This window comes from Periplaneta americana, chromosome 17, assembly GCF_040183065.1.
Source record: "Periplaneta americana isolate PAMFEO1 chromosome 17, P.americana_PAMFEO1_priV1, whole genome shotgun sequence".
Classification (NCBI taxonomy): domain Eukaryota; kingdom Metazoa; phylum Arthropoda; class Insecta; order Blattodea; family Blattidae; genus Periplaneta; species Periplaneta americana.
Window position 1 is genome coordinate 19,036,561 of NC_091133.1, and position 18,568 is coordinate 19,055,128.

The 18,568-nt window shown below is 34.5% G+C and overlaps 1 protein-coding gene across 2 annotated transcripts in view; it reads left to right on the forward strand.

Annotated features, from left to right (window-relative positions):
* The window catches only part of sav (scaffold protein salvador), a 78,386-nt gene that overhangs the window by 5,983 nt on the left and 53,835 nt on the right, over positions 1-18,568 (forward strand). For both annotated transcript variants that reach the window (XM_069815561.1, XM_069815562.1), the window contains 3 exons: positions 2,382-2,455; positions 4,221-4,342; positions 14,365-14,518. In XM_069815561.1, the coding sequence (XP_069671662.1) occupies positions 2,382-2,455; positions 4,221-4,342; positions 14,365-14,518 (350 nt within the window). The remainder of the gene's footprint in view (positions 1-2,381; positions 2,456-4,220; positions 4,343-14,364; positions 14,519-18,568) is intronic.

The following is an 18,568-nucleotide window of genomic DNA, read 5'->3' on the forward strand; positions in this document are numbered from 1 at the left end:
TCTCTCTTCCATTAGATATTCGTATGTGTAAATAGGAAGAATTTGCCTCTATCAATTGAATTTCCTCAACTAAGGATCGAACTTGTTTGCATGAGCATTTGTTCTCATGAATATGGTGCTTGATGTTGGTTGTCGGTGGTAGCATTGATCCATTCACAGAGCATCTAGTGTGTGAAAGCATATGTTCATATGGCATTGTGTTAGTTGCTGTACATAACAGAGATCATTTAGCATTTAAGGATTCCTGAAGAACATTTTCCCATTGTATGACTGGAAGACCTCGAGATTTTAAGTTCAGTTTTGTAGTCACTCAAATTATCCCATTATATTTCTCAATTTATTCATTCCCCTTGGGGATTATATGCTATATGCCCTGACCGCCTTTTACCCCCGGGAAAGACCCGGTACTCAATTTTATGGTCATCTGAGTGAACCTTGGGGCCGTTCTGAAGGTTTGGCAACGAGAAAAAATCCCGTCACCACTCGGGATCAAACCTTGGACCTTCCAGTCTGTAGTCAGCTGCTCAACCAACTGAGCTACCCGGCCGCCAACTCCTTCCTCTATGGAGACTATAATTGATTTGGCAATATCAGATTTTATTTCCTTGAAGGCTGTACACACAGAGTAGAAATAGAAGATTCTCTTCATTGTATTAAGGGTCTTATTTTATCAAAAAATCTTCGTACCCATTTAGCACGCAGTGGGAAAGTATTGCTCTTTCTAGTGATTTCTAATCTTTAATAAAATTGATAGATCCAGTAAAGAACGAATATGATCAGAATCAGGTTTAATAGTGTTATTTATAATTGTACAACCTAAGAGGTTAATGGATTCAGGAGAGAATTTAAATTTGCTTTCATTAAGAGTAAGATCACATTTCTTTACAGCTTCAAGAAACTCTCGAGTTTTTATCATAATATAGTTGACGAGTAGGCCTACTGCACACAGTAATATCATCTAAATAAGTGTATAGTCCTACTCCATTAATATACATAAAGATTATTATTTTTTGGTCCTACAGTATGTATCTGTCATGGTAACAGTTAATATTAGAGGAGAAAAATTCGCTCTGGCGCCAGGAATCGAACCTGGGTCCTTGGTTCTATGTACTAAGCACTCTCACTATTGAGCTACGCCGAAGTTTAATCCACAGCACCGGATTGAACCCCTCTCCTCCAGTGTTTCCCTTTGCAGCCTGACTCCAAGTTGGGCATGTGTAGGGCCTATTGACATTTTATATTAATTCAACTGCCATTATACAAAGAGTGCACTCAGTTGAGTGACTTGGTGGTCGGGATTTCACAGTAATATACACAGTAATCTATACAGTAATATGCACTGTTGCTCGAAGAATATACGTAAAGATTATTATTTTTTTGGTCCTACAGAATATATCTGTTATGATAACAATTAATATTAGAGGAGAAAAATTCGCTCCAGTGCCGGGGATCGAACCCGGGTCCTTGCTTCTATGTACCAAGCACTCTCACCATTGAGCTACATTGAAGTTCAATCCACAGCACCGGATTGAACCCTCTCCTCCAGTGTTTTCCCTTTGTGGCCTGACTCCAAGTTGGGCATGTATGTTGACATTTTACATTAAGTCAACTGAGATAATGGTCCTTTACTTGCAGCGAAAAACTTTAAATTATCGAATATATGGAGGAACATGAAAATCATCTGATGTAAGTGAAAGTTGCATTAGAAACTGGAGGAAAAAGAAGGAACTGTTATTAAGTAACAATGGAAACAGGAGAGCTTTTCATGGCCAGAAAACTAAATTTCCCAGTGTGGAGGCCAAGCTAATCGAATGTACAGTGGAGAAATGGCAGCTTAGGTACACAGTTTCGATAGAAATGTGCCAACTAAAGGCCCTGGCACTGTTCCAAGATAAAATATATTGTTAAATGAAATGCATTTGTGTTTAATGTTTTTGATTTGTCGTGAATGTATTTGTTGAAAGATTTATTTATTTTTTTGTTTTTGGTGGGGTGGGGGGAACCTTTCAAAAGTAGGGTGTGCGAGGTAATCGAGAAAATACGTTTTGATGTTCACTTAAACATCACTGTGTGACTTAATAATTATGTTGATATACTTTTTATTGATCATCTTGTGCACCACCATTGCTGTCAATACCATCTCAGTATCGTCATAATTACATCTTCAGTTTGTCGTCACCACACCATCACCACTGTTATTGCCATTATCATTATATTGTGTAATTTGGTTCATTCTGTTCCATCAGCATTAAAATTAATTATTAGTAATGAAATTTGCTCTCCTCATGATAAGTATAGTGCAATGATACTTCATTGATACTTGCGGAAATGCTTCTGTAAACATTTGTTGCAACTTATTTATATTTTGTATTTAATTTCAGTAATTAATGTATGGTCAACAGAGCCCATTAGAAAAGGGCAGCGACGAGGTAATCAAAGTCCATCTCCCAATATGGTATGTCACATTGTTTGAAATTTCAGTTTTGCACTCTAGTAAAAAGTATCAGTAAGAAAGAATTTTGTAGTGAAAGAACTGAAGTAAACTGTACAATTAATAAAGATTTTAATAAAAAGTTCTAATTTCATTACAGGACATTCATATCAGAAAATTTGTCTTTGTCACTTACACAATTATGTTTTGTCTGTAGACCGTTTGTTTACATTTAAGAGATTCATAGTTGATTTATGTTTACTTTCCTATTATACTAATTGCATATAATAAATTCATAATACAGAATTGTATTTTGACATTTATCGGTATCTGTTGTACTGAAAGAGAAGTTTTGAATAAGCCATCTTTTGGTCTGTCTCTCAGTACAATGATTTCTCCAAAGCTATTAGACGTACAATATATATTTTGTTCACATTCAGCCTACAAGTTATTTATGTGTCTCGGAATTATACACTTGAAATATAAAAAAATTTTAATACAAATTAATGGTCTCTTTGAACTCAACAGTACAGAGATGTGATATAGTCCAAATCAAGGTAGACACTTTTCTTTGTGATTTTTTTCTTTTGGATTATGTAGAATTAACTGACAAAAGAAATAGTGTAGTTCGTATTAAAGGAAAAATGAATATTTCAGAGAAATTAATTGTTATCCTCGGAATTACTGTTAATTTGGAGCATGATATTTCTATCTAAATTTCTACTGCCTCTAGCACAAAATAATTATTATAAAGGACTGCATGATGTGCAGGTAGGTATGAATCTTCCTTTCTTAAAGTACTGACAGTTACTGATTTTACCCCACCCCCTGCACTCACTTCTATTTTATAAGTAGGCAGAAACAATTAGTTTTACAGCTTCTCCTTCTATGGTCAGATTTCACAGTACTGATGATTATTTGACAAGAAATGAGTTATATGTATTTTGAGTCTCATTATAAACTGCTAATATATTTTGATATCCATATTACATTTAAATACCACTTTCCATAAGGACATATTAGGCTGTTAGAAATAGATAGCTATACAGGGAGCTATGTTATGTGGGTTTGTGCAGTATTGTCATATTGGTATATCTACTTGAACCATATTTTAGAATAATAATTCAAGAAAATAAACTATAGGCGCGAATATAATTTTTAATAATATGATAAAAGAATTGAATTATTGTGAAATGTGGGAAATGTATGTGAAACTATGATGTCAGCTTGTTATTGATGCAGAGTACAAAATTTTATAAGAAAATTACCTTCTTGAAAATATATAGGCCTGTATCAATATTATATACTTTTTATTTATTTATTTATTTACCAGATCTCCCTCAAATTAGAGGTTGCCATTAGACAAAGCATACAAAACATTACAAGAACAAATAGATGATGAACGATAACAGAGTAAGAAAAAAGGTAAACAAGTACACAAACAAACGATGGCAGTTTACAGAATAAAAAAAGTTACAAGTAAAGAAGCAATGAAAGCTAATAAGAAAAAGAAAAATGATAATGATGGTCTAGAGTAAAATTTGTGTGTTGTGTTGTTGTTGTTGTTTTCTAATGCCAGGCGTTTGACAATAAAGTCATTTGACCTCTTGCACTCCAATATTTTTCAAAGACATTATCATGGCCAGCCACTGAAGCACAGATTTTGAGAAAATTTATGTGTAGTTGCTTATATGCTAATTCTGATTAAATTTTGTGCTTTCATCTTTTAAAAAGTTTGTATCTGGTGAATGTCAAATGTCTATGGTGTATGTATGCTTTTTGTTTACAGTCAGTTGTGCAACAAACCAGTATTGTACAAAAATTTGGCAATAGTAGAATGACGCCTAGTGCTTTGGGAGGTCATGAGGGGAAATACACTCCCAGCAGTTCTGTTCCTGATTTGGCACAAAGGTACATTTATATACTTATCTTCCTTTTTCTCATATGTAGATTATTTGATGATTACGTCACTCATGTAACTTTAAATTTGGGTAATTAATTACCTCATTACTTCAAAAAAATTTTATAATAGTGTTTTATTTAGTAATCACATATTTAAATAAACACATAAAGTCAGAGTTGGTAAGTTACAGTTACATTTACTTACCAGAAAAAGTAAGTTATAATTACTGTCACTGTAAATAGTAAGTATTATGATACCATCCACAACCCTAGAATGTGTCTACTCTGAAAGAAAATAATGGATGCCTATATGTGAAAAAAGAAAGGTAATTAAATATACCTTTAAAAGTATCTAAGGTGTTTCTCTCACATGACAAATATTAAGTTAATTAAAAGTTTATCATAATATATGACAGAAACATTATATTTAAAAGACTATAATATGCTTTTAGTAACAACAGTAATGATTTATAAATGGATAAAATTTCACTAAGATTTTTCGAAATCAATTTTAGCATATAGGCCCTTCTACTTCAGAACTTCTCAATTGAACTGCTTGTTCATTTTCATTAGAAGTTGGTTTTTCAAATGTTTTATCCCCCAATTTTCACCTTCATGCTCTGAACTCAGTTTCCCCTACACTGAAAACTCTTATCACAGAGACACTTGTTAGTAGGCCTGTGAATTTTTTCACTGCCATTCTCCATTAATTTGCAGATCTGTTGGACAATTTCATACTCATACATTGTATTGCATCTGAAAAAATAAAAATAATTTCATATAGTCTGTCAGACTACAATAATAGCATTTCTCATAAAAAATAATATAAAATGTTTCACCTCGTAACTACAGGTGTTAACAAATAGATACCACATATCCTTGATATGGTCTGCAACCTGTTTGACTGGTTCTGTTTGTTCCAAAACTTGGAACACTTTGCAAAGGAACTCCTTGAAGTTTTTTTGAAGTCCGCATCTTCTAGTACAAGTTCAGAATCTTTCACAGCAATCACATTTAGTATATGGTTTGCACATCGGTGATGCGGAGGCAATAAATAGTATCTCTTCTTTGGTACTTTCATTTACTTCTTCTGACTCTTAAGATACTGAAGGCATTTATAAATTCTAAAAAAATCATCATTGTATCATCCTTGTCTTGCTCTTCATCATCAGTAACATTCTGCCTCTGGAACAATCTAAAATAAAACAAAAGTAAGAAGACTAAGCTTATAAACCTTTTAAGATATTATTATTATTATTATTATTATTATTATTATTATTATTATATTGGAGTCTCTATAATTACGATTGGTCCTGTGTTTACCAAGCTGTTGATGTTAATGATGCAGCTAGCTCACTATGTTCAGTAGTTAATAGTGTCATATCCCAGGCAGTTCCTGTCACTCGAGTCAAAAGGTCTAGTTATCCACAATGGTTTTCTAACACCTTACGTAAACTTATTAGAAAGAAAGACCATGCACATAAAAAATATAAAAAATTCAAAACTGAATTTTATTATCAAGCATTTTCCTACTATAGAAAACTTGTGAAATCTAAAATTAAATTGGATAAATTATCATGGCTTCAAAATATTAATGAACATCTTAAAACGGAACCAAAAAAGTTTTGGAAATATGTTGAATCATTTCGGAAGACAGATAATTGTCCCTCTGAATTAATTCTTAACACATCACAGATCAATTAGACATTGTCAATGCTTTTGCTGATCACTTCAAATCTGTTCAGACTAAACACAGCCATACATATGAAAACATTATTACGAATATAACAGACTCATTACCTATACCTAAACTAACACATGATGACGTTCGTAAAGCAATTAAAAAACTGAAACCAACAAAAACAATTGGCACTGACGGTATTCCAAATTTTATAATTAAAGGATGCTCTGATATATTTATTCCTCTTTTAGCCCACATATTTAATATGAGTTTGAAAAATGGTGAATTTCCCTCACTATGGAAACAAGCTGTAATTATTCCTATATTTAAAAATGGAAAAAGAAATGATGTCAGAAACTACAGACCTATCTTGATCCTAAATATCTTTTCAAAAATTTTTGAAACCATTATTCACAGACATACATTGTTTTATGTGAAAAACAAGCTCAATTCTTCTCAACATGGATTTACTAAAACTAAATCCACTGTCACTAACCTGGTCACATATTTAAATCAAATTGTACCAATAATTGAAACGCAGGGACAAACTGATTTAATATATTTTGATTTCAGCAAAGCTTTTGATGTAGTTCCGCACTATATTCTTCTTCATAAGTTAGGAAATATTGGCCTTTCTGTAAACTACGTAAACTGGTTCGAAAATTATTTAAGTAATAGAGTTTCATGTGTAAGACTGTTTAATATACACTCTTATTCTTATAATATAAATTGCGGAGTCCCACAGGGATCTACTTTAGGTCCTCTCCTATTTATTATATTCATAGATGACATATGTAAAAGAATAACTTCTGACTGTTTATTATTTGCAGACGATTTAAACATTTTTCGTACAATCAAAAGTAGTAGTGATGGTCAATCACTTCAATGTGACATTAATTCAGTCGCTAAATGGTCGGAAGACAATGGTATGAAAATTAACGTATCCAAACTAATGTAATAACCTTTTCTAGAAAAACTTCTTCACTGAAATTTAATTATTATCTAAATAATGTTCTAATTAACAGAACAGATTGCGTAAAAGATTTGGGAATATTCTTTGACAGTAAATTGTATTTTCATAGTCACGTTGATTACATTTACAATCACGCAATCAGAATGCTAGGAATAATACAGTCAATAACTTATTCTTTTTCCACACCCGATTCTCTTTTAATGCTTTACTATACATAAGTGCGGTCGAAACTCGAATATGCATCTGTAGTTTGGAACTCGATTACAACTACGGACTCGGCTAAATTAGAAAATATACAAAGAAAATTTATATCCTTATGTTCATTCAGATTTCTGCCCATTAATTCCGGGTATAGTTATGAGAGAAAATGTGAATATTTTAGTTGTCAAAATCTATATGCTAGACGCCATGAGCTAGATTATCGGTTCTTTTGTAAAGTCCTCAAAGGTGATATATCCTGTGACTCTTTCTTAAACAATATTACCTTACGTATTCCAACAAAAGATATGAGAGCCCACAAACTTTTTTATATTAGAAATTCGAAATGTCTTTCACCAGTCTCCAGATGCATTAAAAATGCCAACATTCATGGCTGCGAATTCGATCCCTTCAATGTATAGACTTAGTTTGCTCTTGGCAACGATGTATCATTTCTGTATTCTTTTAGGCATTATACTCAATTATCATTGTCTCATAGTATTCTTAGTTATCCATTCATCGTCATTATTGTAATTAATTGTAATTGTATTTATGTGTAATAATTATTTTTGTATTATGTTTTTGTTATATTTGTGCTGAACTGTAATTGGCCACTGGCTGTTGTACAGCACATTAAATATAAATAAATAAATAATAATAATAATGATAATAATAATTATTATTATTAATGAATTTAAATACTATTATAGTCACAATCATGCCATGGTATGAAAGAAAAATTTCACAACCTCGAGCGGGACTAGATCAGATGCTATGGACAGTACTCTATAACAGAGTCGCCAGTATGAAAGGATAATTCCAAACCTTTGGCGTGAGACGAACTCGATAGCTCAGTGGTAGAGCGCCTGACCGGAGAACAGTAAGTCGCAGGTTCAATTCCCACTCGAGGTTGTGAAATTTTTCTTTCATACCATGGCATGATTGTGACTATAATAGTATTTAAATTCATTAATATGTCACATCAACAGACGTGTATACGTCACCAAACATCGTAAGATGAAGATTACATTTGTAAAGTTTCTTTCAAGCCATAAGCAGTGCTGACTAGATCAGACGCTATGGACCGTACTCTATAACAGAGTCGCCAGTATGAAAGGATAATTCCAAGCCTTTGGCGTGAGACGAACTTGATAGCTCAGTGGTAGAGCACCTGACCGGAGAACAGGAAGTCGCAGGTTCGATTCCCGCTCAAGGTTGTGAAATTTTTCTTTCATACCATGGCATGATTGTGACTATAATAGTATTTAAATTCATTAATATGACACATCAGCGGACGTGTATACGTCACCAAACATCGTAAGATGAAGATTACATTTGTAAAGTTTCTTTCAAGCCATAAGCAGTGCTGACTAGATCAGACGCTATGGACAGTACTCTATAACAGAGTCGCCAGTATGAAAGGATAATTCCAAGCCTTTGGCGTGAGACGAACTCGATAGCTCAGTGGTAGAGTGCCTGACCGGAGAACAGGAAGTCGCAGGTTCGATTCCCGCTCGAGGTTGTGAAATTTTTCTTTCATCCATGGCATGATTGTGACTATAATAGTATTTAAATTCATTAATATGTCACATCAACGGACGTGTATACGTCACCAATAATAATAATAATAATAATAATAATAATAATAATAATAATTATTATTATTATTATTATTATTATTATTATTATTATTATTATTATTATTATTTTAACTCAATGGTGCACCATTAGCCTAATGACTAGAGGTCGGCTTTCCATGCTGGTAACCTGGGTTCAAATTCTGGCAGGTCTAACTGGAATTTGTGGCTGACAAAGATGGTGTTTGGTGGTAGATTTTCGCGGGGTACTCCCATTTTCCCTACTGGCATTCCACTATTGCTCCATTAATCATCATATGGTGTTATGCAGTTGGCCTTGTACGATGTATCAAGGGCAATGTCTTCATGGTGGCTGAAAGAACTTCAAGCTTTGGCACATCATCAAGTAGACGGGGATGCTGGGATGAATGACAGAAGTCAAGTGCCCGCCAGTTTTTATTTCTTTGCTGATGCCTGCCTTATCATGAACAGTGGCCATATTGAGCACATGTTATAATGCTCTCTTTCTCCAGTGCATATCAAATGCTGTGTTACCCCAGAGCACCAATACTGACGAGACATAATAAAACTCAATAGATTTCAGAAACTACTGACTTCTGGATCTCTTTTAGGACTTTTTGCCTTGCTTCATTGTCGTCTTCTGACCCCTGCAGTTTGTGCCTATGATAAACACTCTGTAACTATGCAAGATCTATGAGAGTACTTTTGACTTCACTCCATACATTGGTTGTAGTTGCCACCACATCCACCTTCTTAAGTTCATCTTGGACTTGCAATTTCATTCTCTTAGAGTCCATATTTAGTCTTTCGTGTACGGTTTTTCTTGACATTGTTGACAGTGAGACTGGCAAATCCAAACATAAAAGGTTTTTAAAGCCATATCACTCAAATATTATTGAATGAGTGATATGTTTATGTATTATGTTTACGCTATGTCAGATAAAATGAGTGTGGGTCCAGTGTGAAGCTGAATAATATTAACACATTACCCCACACATCTCAGACTGTTGTACTTTCTCCTGCTTGGCGTACAGTTGTGCAGGTGATGTTAGTAAAGTTTTCTTTTCAACAATCTATGTCTATATCTGTAAGGGTTACTTAGGGCTCAGTATTTATAAAAATTAAAATCTAGCACATAGTTTCCGAGACCCAGTGTTGAAGAGAATGAAGTTGGTTCTGTCAGCAAAGTGAGTGCCCGAGGCCTAAAAGAATCTGAGTTCAAATCCTAGAAAACGTAGTGTTTTACCATAACTTTTCAGAATAGTTCCAGAGTTACTGCTGGGTCATTTTTAAAGGGAAAAGATGAGGAAAATGTGATATTGATCATATTCCCTTCTTCTAGTGCTGAGGTCTAGGAAGTATGAGAGTGCTTCTGTGGTATGCACACACACACTTTATCTTTAACTGAATACTAAAATATAGATTAATAATTTTTCCCTTGAAATTATTCAGATCTGCTTTACAGGGAGCTTTACCTGAAAAAACTAGATTTGCATAAAATATAGATGATTCTTATTTTCTTTGCATTTTGTTGTGTGTATTTTGTGTCGACTGAAGAAATCTTTTATTTATTTGTAGATAAAAGTATACAGGATGGAAGTGAAATAAACTTGCAGATGAAAGAGATGATAGGGTACACGTAAATGAATATAAAACCTACATTATGTTTTGTGATTAAATACACAGTTAATTAGAAAATTAAGTTAGAAGTTTCAGCAGTCCGGCAACATTGTCGCAAAAACACTCTACTCATATACAGATGTAAGAAGTCAACGAACTCAGTGAGTCTCCATACATAAGCTGCCAAGACGTTGCCATGCGTTCACTTCGTGCAATGGTTTGAATTTAGGGGTTTTTAAAATCAAATTTACATGGAAACTGTGTATGCTATTGAAATATGCTAGAGGGATAAATTATTCTTTATTAGATTTCCTAATGATATGGATAAAAGTCACAATCCTACTCGCAATAGTTATGAATAAGAGATTGTTAAACATTTGGGAAAAAATATTTTTTTTCTGCAAAAACTATGAACATTCCACCAATATGATATTATAGTTTTTTGTTACATTCAACATGAGCTATTCACTCTGGAAATCTGCAAGGCTATTTCACTTTCACTCTATGTATATGTGTATCAAATTGCACATTTCTTTACTTTGTAAGATTTTTATAATGCAAAATTCATTATTTGAAACATTTTCCGTATTCAGTAGCAGTTATCGAATATTTCTTGCACAAAATCGTTAACGCTCATAATTAATAATGTCGGTAGTGAGATGGAAGTTTGAGAATATTTATGGTCATATACAGGATGTAAAGTTTCAATGAGAATTGTCAGTAGGTCACTGAGCACTGATTTCAGCAATAACCAACGTAACTCAACCTGGGAAAAGTAGTATACTTGATCAATATTTACATATTATAGCCACGAAAATAATAATAGTGTTCGATTTTGTGAACGAGATGGCATGTGGTATTAGTGATATAGGAAGAAGTGTCTTAAGGGACTTTAGTGTTTGATGTATTGAGATTTCACTATGCTGATTAATAGCTAATGCATTGTCATGTTGGTCTAGTTGATACCATGTTTGCCACTGGATCCTAAGCTCGTGGATTCAGAATTGACTGAGAGTGTTTGATTTGAAGGAGCAATGAAAAGTCTTGACATGAAAAGGGAAGTAAACTATGTCATGTGCAATCTCTGTTGCATCCCTCTGGCTTCGTCGAGGTGGAGAGAGGGAAAACAGGAGTGACAAACAAAAGGCTGAAGCTAAAGTGGGAGTGATGTCAAGTTATGATGTTTATTAAAAACAAGAAAATGTTAGATTTTTTCCCTGTTCTTCAAGGGAGAGGAAGCAGGAGTGTCATGGTATTCATTTATTCATTCATTCATTTATTTTATTCCATAGATCTTACATGAGCAATGAAGCTTTAAGATATGGAACAAGTAAAAATTTTGCAATATTACAATTACAATTTTTACAGTTTTACAATTTAGTAATTTTCTACAATTTTTACAATTTTGTGCAATTTTTTACAATATTTTGGCGAGATGTAGTGAGATGAGGTGAGGTCCGAGGATTCGCCAAAAGATTACCCGGCATTTGCCTTTTGGTTGGGAAAAACCTCAGATAGTTGTAATTTTGAGACTTCGATGTGGGAAGAGTTACGACTATAGTGAGGCAGGATTCGTGCTAAAGGAAAACAGGTGTAATGGGAGTGTCTGAGTTAGACTTGCTTTGTGGGTATGATGTGGGGGTAGGAGAACGAGAGAGATGAAACCTGGGTTTGAGGTTGGTTCTCGCAATCAAGGATTGAACAAGCGTAGCTTTGCGACTTTTCGACAGCAAGAACAAGCTCTCTGGGTGTCTAGGAATCGAACGAGCCTAGTTTCGCGACTTTACAATGACAGGGGCAGCGAAACATGTAAACTCTGCCATCAAGGGATTGATAGAGTAGAGGTTAGCATTGTGAGGCAATGTGAATGGTTCCAGAGGGTGGACAACACTGAAATTTCACTCTGATACCCGACCTTTTATTTGTCTCGACAAGACTGTGTCACCACATGACTAGTGACATCACGTTGGGCTTTAGTAAGTGTTCCTTGTGCCTTTGGGAAAGTGAGCTTATCTCTTCTGTGCTGTCGTCTGGCTGTTGTCAGGCAGGTGACAGAAATCTACTCCCTTCTGCAAGTGGCACATTGTGGTTTGTTGGTATAGCACCATTCTCTCTGTCTCAAGGAATGGATGCTGGGATGAGGACTGGCTAATGGTTTCCCTCTAGATTTACGAAGGGGAGAAAAAGAAAACCAGATGCAAATACACAACCTATTTAAATTTTAATGTGAGAGAGTGAATCAGCAAATGTTTAAAACAAACTAGAATCACGCAACATCACATGTGGCATAGAACTGAAGGCTATCTGTAACAATTAAATAATTCACATCATAGATTTACGTCATTTATAAGAACCTCACCATTTGTTCTTGCCCCACAAAGTTCCTTTGCTTTGCAACGTAGTAGTCTATCCAGGTATCAAATAGAGGAGGAAGCATGGCAACCAGGGTTTTCAGTTATTTTGTTTTTAGATGTGGTTAGAAATATTGATTTGCATATAAATAGTGCTTGAATGAATTATTTTATTTGACTGTCTATTAGGAAAGCATGTGAAGAAGATGATGTAACAGGTCAATAAGCCCAATATCTGAGGTAGGAGAAAGAAGGAAGGAAGAAAGATAACGTCTTATTAATGACTAATTACAGAAATGACAACAAAATATTATTTCCAAGCACTGCAATACAACAAGGTTATGAAATATGTAATAAAATTACAAAGAAGTTGTACTTTATATAATGAAAGAAGACTTACAACAGCTCTCAAGTTACAGTAGTGTGGGAGAGACGCAAGTTGGGTTACAAGCTGCTATGGAAACAAATATGCATTGCATCATTTAGCTTAATCAGTTTTACTAATCTGTTTATGTAGATCATAAACAATAGATTCCCATCTCAGCTTTTTTTCTGATGTATCAACCAGCATTTTTGCTTGGTCCTGGAATTTCATCATCATCAACATGTCCCTGACTAATAAATCACTGATGTGTTAATCATGATGCATGCACAATAGTATACACTATAGCACACTGTTACACAAATAAGGGTTCCCTACTTAGCATTAGTACAATAGAAGCTGGCTATTGCTTACTATGTACAAGGCTAAGTGACTCATAAAATTGTCATATAAAATGATAATTATCGATTAGATTGACAGCACTGAACCTAATTAAAATATTAAAATATTGTTGTTTAGTTAACTGTCCAAAGAGATGTTGGCAACCCCATAAGTGACACCAATAAGGTGTCACTTATGAGGCAACTAAGCCAGAGAATAATGGGATAATGTATACATTGCTGAATTAAAATATAAATTAGGAAAAACAGTCTGTTATGAGGAGTATAGAAGAAAATAGAGATGGAGTAATGAGCAGGCAGGTCATTGAATAGCAGGAACACATTTCATAGTATGCATGCTGATTGGTAGCTGTCATGTGTTTTCTTCGATAAGTGGTCATACAGTTAAGCATAAAATTGTATAAAAATTGTAAGCAATAAAGAAACAATTAAGCATAAAATGGTTAAATTGCAAGTAAAAAGCAGTTTAAGTTCATGTAAGAATAAAATTATTCTCCTTAAGTTTGAAAACATTGAGGGGGGTATAGGCCACTCTGCCTTTCCACTCGAATATGCTCTTTCTGTGGGCAGTTTCTGCAAGCTAATGTTTTGATTGGTACTGCAGATGCTGCAGGACAGTATCTTATGATCTGATTGACAAACCAGGAAACTAAGCATAAAAAATGGAATGCAGTGAATTTTCTAACACAACAGTTAAGGGAGCTACATTGGAGATCACTGTTATAAACGATCGACATATTAGTTAATGCAAGTGGTATTGGATAAAAGAAAACTACATGTTCAGAATGTGTTACAGTTGGCATGCTTGTATAATATGAAAGTCTGTAATTGTGAAATTAACCATATATTTTGAAACTAAGAACGTTTCTTAATGCTTGTTTTATTAGATTTGCTAGTTTGTCAGTAAGCAGTGGAAGTGAAGCATCTTCAAGTAGTCCACGATTGAACCATTCTTTATATGGAAATGGTTTAGCTCCAGCAATGAGTCACACGTATATCAATCAGTACACAGGATCTGAATATAATTTGGATAAAATGCAGGTGTGTATGTATCAATTTACTGCCAATTCTTTGAAAATTGTGGATGTGTCTTGGTTGTATTCGTATCAGATAAATTTACTATGATAAATTAAAGTTTTGAATCCTGCAGTAGTACATCAACACAGAACACAGAGGAAAGAAGTAACATAAACAAATACTATAAACAGATATGATATGTAAATATTCTAGCATCTCACATCATTTGTGCTAAAAGAGATGTGTAAATGTTCTAATCTGTAAATCTTCTCCAAATACAATATATCTATGAGAATGTATATTTTTAAAGAAAACATTATCATTAAGCATTTTTGTTTTTATTTGTTCAATAACAATTCATCAGCTAATGTATGTTTATTATTAGTAACATCTGGGCAAGTTATGTCCATAAATATATTTGCAAGAGTTGAGGCCTAGAAAGTGATAGTGATCTGTGCCACAAGGAACAAGAAATTGAGATATTTAGAGACTTGTGTTTGCCTTCATGGTCATAAATCTAACACATTAATATGATATGATATATATGTGATGTCAACATTTACATCCATGTAATGTGGATCTCACAATTTTGTATCCGGTGCCACAATTACATTCATTACAGATATATACATTTTGTAGACACTTTTCTAATTTAAATTCATACCTCTTGCTTACATTCCCTCATTATTGTATCCTCCCTTTTCCCTTACAGTCATTCACTATTTACTATATATAATCTCTTACTTTTGTCCCTATCTAAATTGATCAATATTACCACTTTTAAAACCTAACGACTTAATTTACATCATTCAAAATTGACACTTTTACATCTCCTTTCTTTATTTCCAGTTCACTTATATCGAACATACTCTGTTCCTAATAATACTTGTTGCTAATCCTTACTTCGTCATTATCCAATCGGATTGTTATTATGTCTATTTCTTAAGTATATTACATTTTCTGTCTCACTTATTTTCTTCATGCTATGCTTCACTATCCTGGCTAGCCTCCTCCACCATCCTCCTCGCCTATTTTCATTACCTTTATCTTCTCACTTATCTTCCTACTAAACACCTCAAATGTATTATTTAATTTACTTGCTATATCCTCAATCATCACTGGACCAGAAACATCCACTTCACCCACTTCTGTCATAAACCCGTGGTCTTTTTTCTTCTCTTCACTTCTCCCCATTTCAGGCCTTGCACTCACAGAAACACTTCCACTTCCCCTCTTGGCACTGACCTTCCTTCCCACTAAACTATTTAATTCATTTCCCGAATCATTTGAATTTTTACTTGTGTCTCCAAACTTCATTGCACTTATGGTACTTAAGCTGTTCTTATCTGATTTCTTCATATATGTTTTCTTCTTATGTATTCTTGAGCTCAGCATTTCCTGATTCTGTTCCGCTTCCTCTGGCACAAAGTGCTTATTCTGCAATTCAGCAAATTCTCCTCCGTCATCTAAATGTATCTGGTCAATGATCTTATTATGATAGTAACTTTCCACCACAACTGCTGATTGAACAGACTGTCCATCACCTGGCACATATTTTTTGTCCCAGTTCGAATTCCGATCTTATCTTAACCTCTGTTTAGCTGGGCTGGTCGGTATTCATCTATGCCAATGATTTTGTTCATTTTCTATACTTTCCAGTGTGTTCGATAACTGCGGTTGCTTCATTTTATTTTCCTGTTCACCATTCTTCTTCCTCACGATTTTAATTCCATCAGTTTGTCCATTAGTACCTTGCGATCTTGTGTCTATTTCTTCAGATCTCCTCTGCTCTTTTTCATATTGATATTCTCGCTTCTTCGTATTTAATCCAAATATTGGGTGAACTTCATTTGCCTTACAGAATTCTACATCATAGGATATCCCATTTATTTTTAAATTATCTTCATATAACTTTGCAAAATGTCCATTCGCTCTTGCCGCTTTCATGAAAGAGAGTAGTAGCGTCCTTTTACATCTGATGTCATAGGTCTTTTTCCACCCTCATTCTCATTCCTCGCATTCTGTGTAAGTTCCTTAATATTTTTTCTTTGGTTATTGTGTTTGAGAATCTTATCACAGTAGACCTGTTACATCCTAATCCGATTCTATATCTCCTCAATGTCTTCTGCTGTTACCTCCAGTTTGAAGATCTCATAGCGTACTCTGCTTACTGCCTCCCCGGTTTCTATTGCGAATACACGTCCCTTTTCCTCTACTCCGAAGAATAACAATGTCCTTTCTCTTTAACTTATTTCGTACTGCTTAATATTCTTCATTTGTTCTATTTCTTATCTCAACAATTCAATCTTCTCACTGTGTCCCTTTATGTTTATCTTAACTCTTTCAATACACTGCCTGTTGTCACTTGATTCATTATTGTTTGTCCTTTCTTCAGTATTTACATCTTATATATTGTGATCTACTAAGTCTTTCGCCCCTGCTAATATTTTCTGTTGTTCACTCCTATTGTCTACCTCTCAGCTGTTAAAGCAGTCTTTCTCACCTGACCCCAAATCTTTGAAAATAGCACATTTAAATTGTCAAAGCATTACTCCTCACTTCCAGGAATTCTCTTCTATTTTCACTAATATAGATGTCCAATGTATTCTTGTTAGCGAGACGTGGCTAAAACCCTCGTTGTCTTCCTCACTCGTTCACTTAAACGGCTATACGTTATGTAGAAATGACAGATTATACAAACGAGGGGGTGGAGTTTGCGCATATATTAGGAATGATCTGCACCCTAAAATTATTCTAAAATCACAAGGCGATGCATTACGACCCGAATATTTGTTCGTAGAAATACAAGCAAGTCTTCATAAATGTCTCTTAGCAGTTATTTATAAGCCTCCCAAAGCTGGACATTTATCCGATTTAGAAAGCCCGTTAGCCGATCTTTTACCGCAATATGAACATGTCTTAGTTATGGGGGATTTCAATATTAATTTTCTGGCTGTCAGATCAAATGGGACTAATCAACTGCGTAATTTGTTCGAAACTTTTAATCTAACAATTCTTCCACTCAATCCTACCCACCACACACCTACTTCTGATACTTTAATTGACCTAATCATTACGAATAATTCTGATAGAATTCTAACCTCAGGACAGTTACCAGTTCCGGGAATATCTGGTCATGATCTTATTTTTGCCGAGTACTCTCTTCAGTGCCCAAAAAATGCAGCTAAGGTAATTACTTACAGAGTTCTAAAAGGCATTGACAACGACCAACTAATTTCTGACGCCCTACAAATGCCATGGCATACTATTTTTAATTTAATCACAGTTGACGAAAAAGTTGCCACCTTTAATGACATGGTAATACAATTATTCGACAAACATGCACCTTTAAAGAAGAGACGTGTCACTCACCGACCTGCCCCATGGCTGAATGACAGTATTCGTAATCTTATGACGTCACGTGACGCTGCTTTCCGGAAGTACAGACACAACAAATCTGCCGAAAACTTTAACAACTACAAAAAACTTAGAAACAAAACCACACAAAGCATTAGGAAAGCTAAACCCCGTCACGCCCTGAGTCTCGTCGACCCGTCCATTCCCCCTCGGTGTCTTTGGAATAACTTACGTGATATGGGAGTAGGGAAGAAAGCATCAGAAGCTGAAGTTATAAACATACCGCTTGATAAACTCAATGAATACTTTACCTCACCTCCCACTATACGACCTGAAAAACAGTCAAAACGAAATACAATTAATACTCTCCTAGCTAATCCTCCACCTTCTCGCGAAAAATTTTTCTTCTCGTACATTACTGATTCTGAAGTAAGAAGGGCTCTTAAAAGCATTAAATCTAAAGCACAAGGCACTGATAACATAAGCATAGTCTTTATCGATAAGTTAGTCGATGTCGTGCTTCCCGTAATAACTCATATTTTCAATTCTTCAATTATCACGTCTATTTATCCGCAACTCTGGAAAACAGCCTTGGTACGCCCACTTCCTAAAGTAAATTCACCTACTTCTGCAAAAGACTATAGGCCAATCTCCATTCTTACCATTTTATCTAAAGCTCTGGAACGCATCATTCATAAGCAGTTGTCAGACTACCTA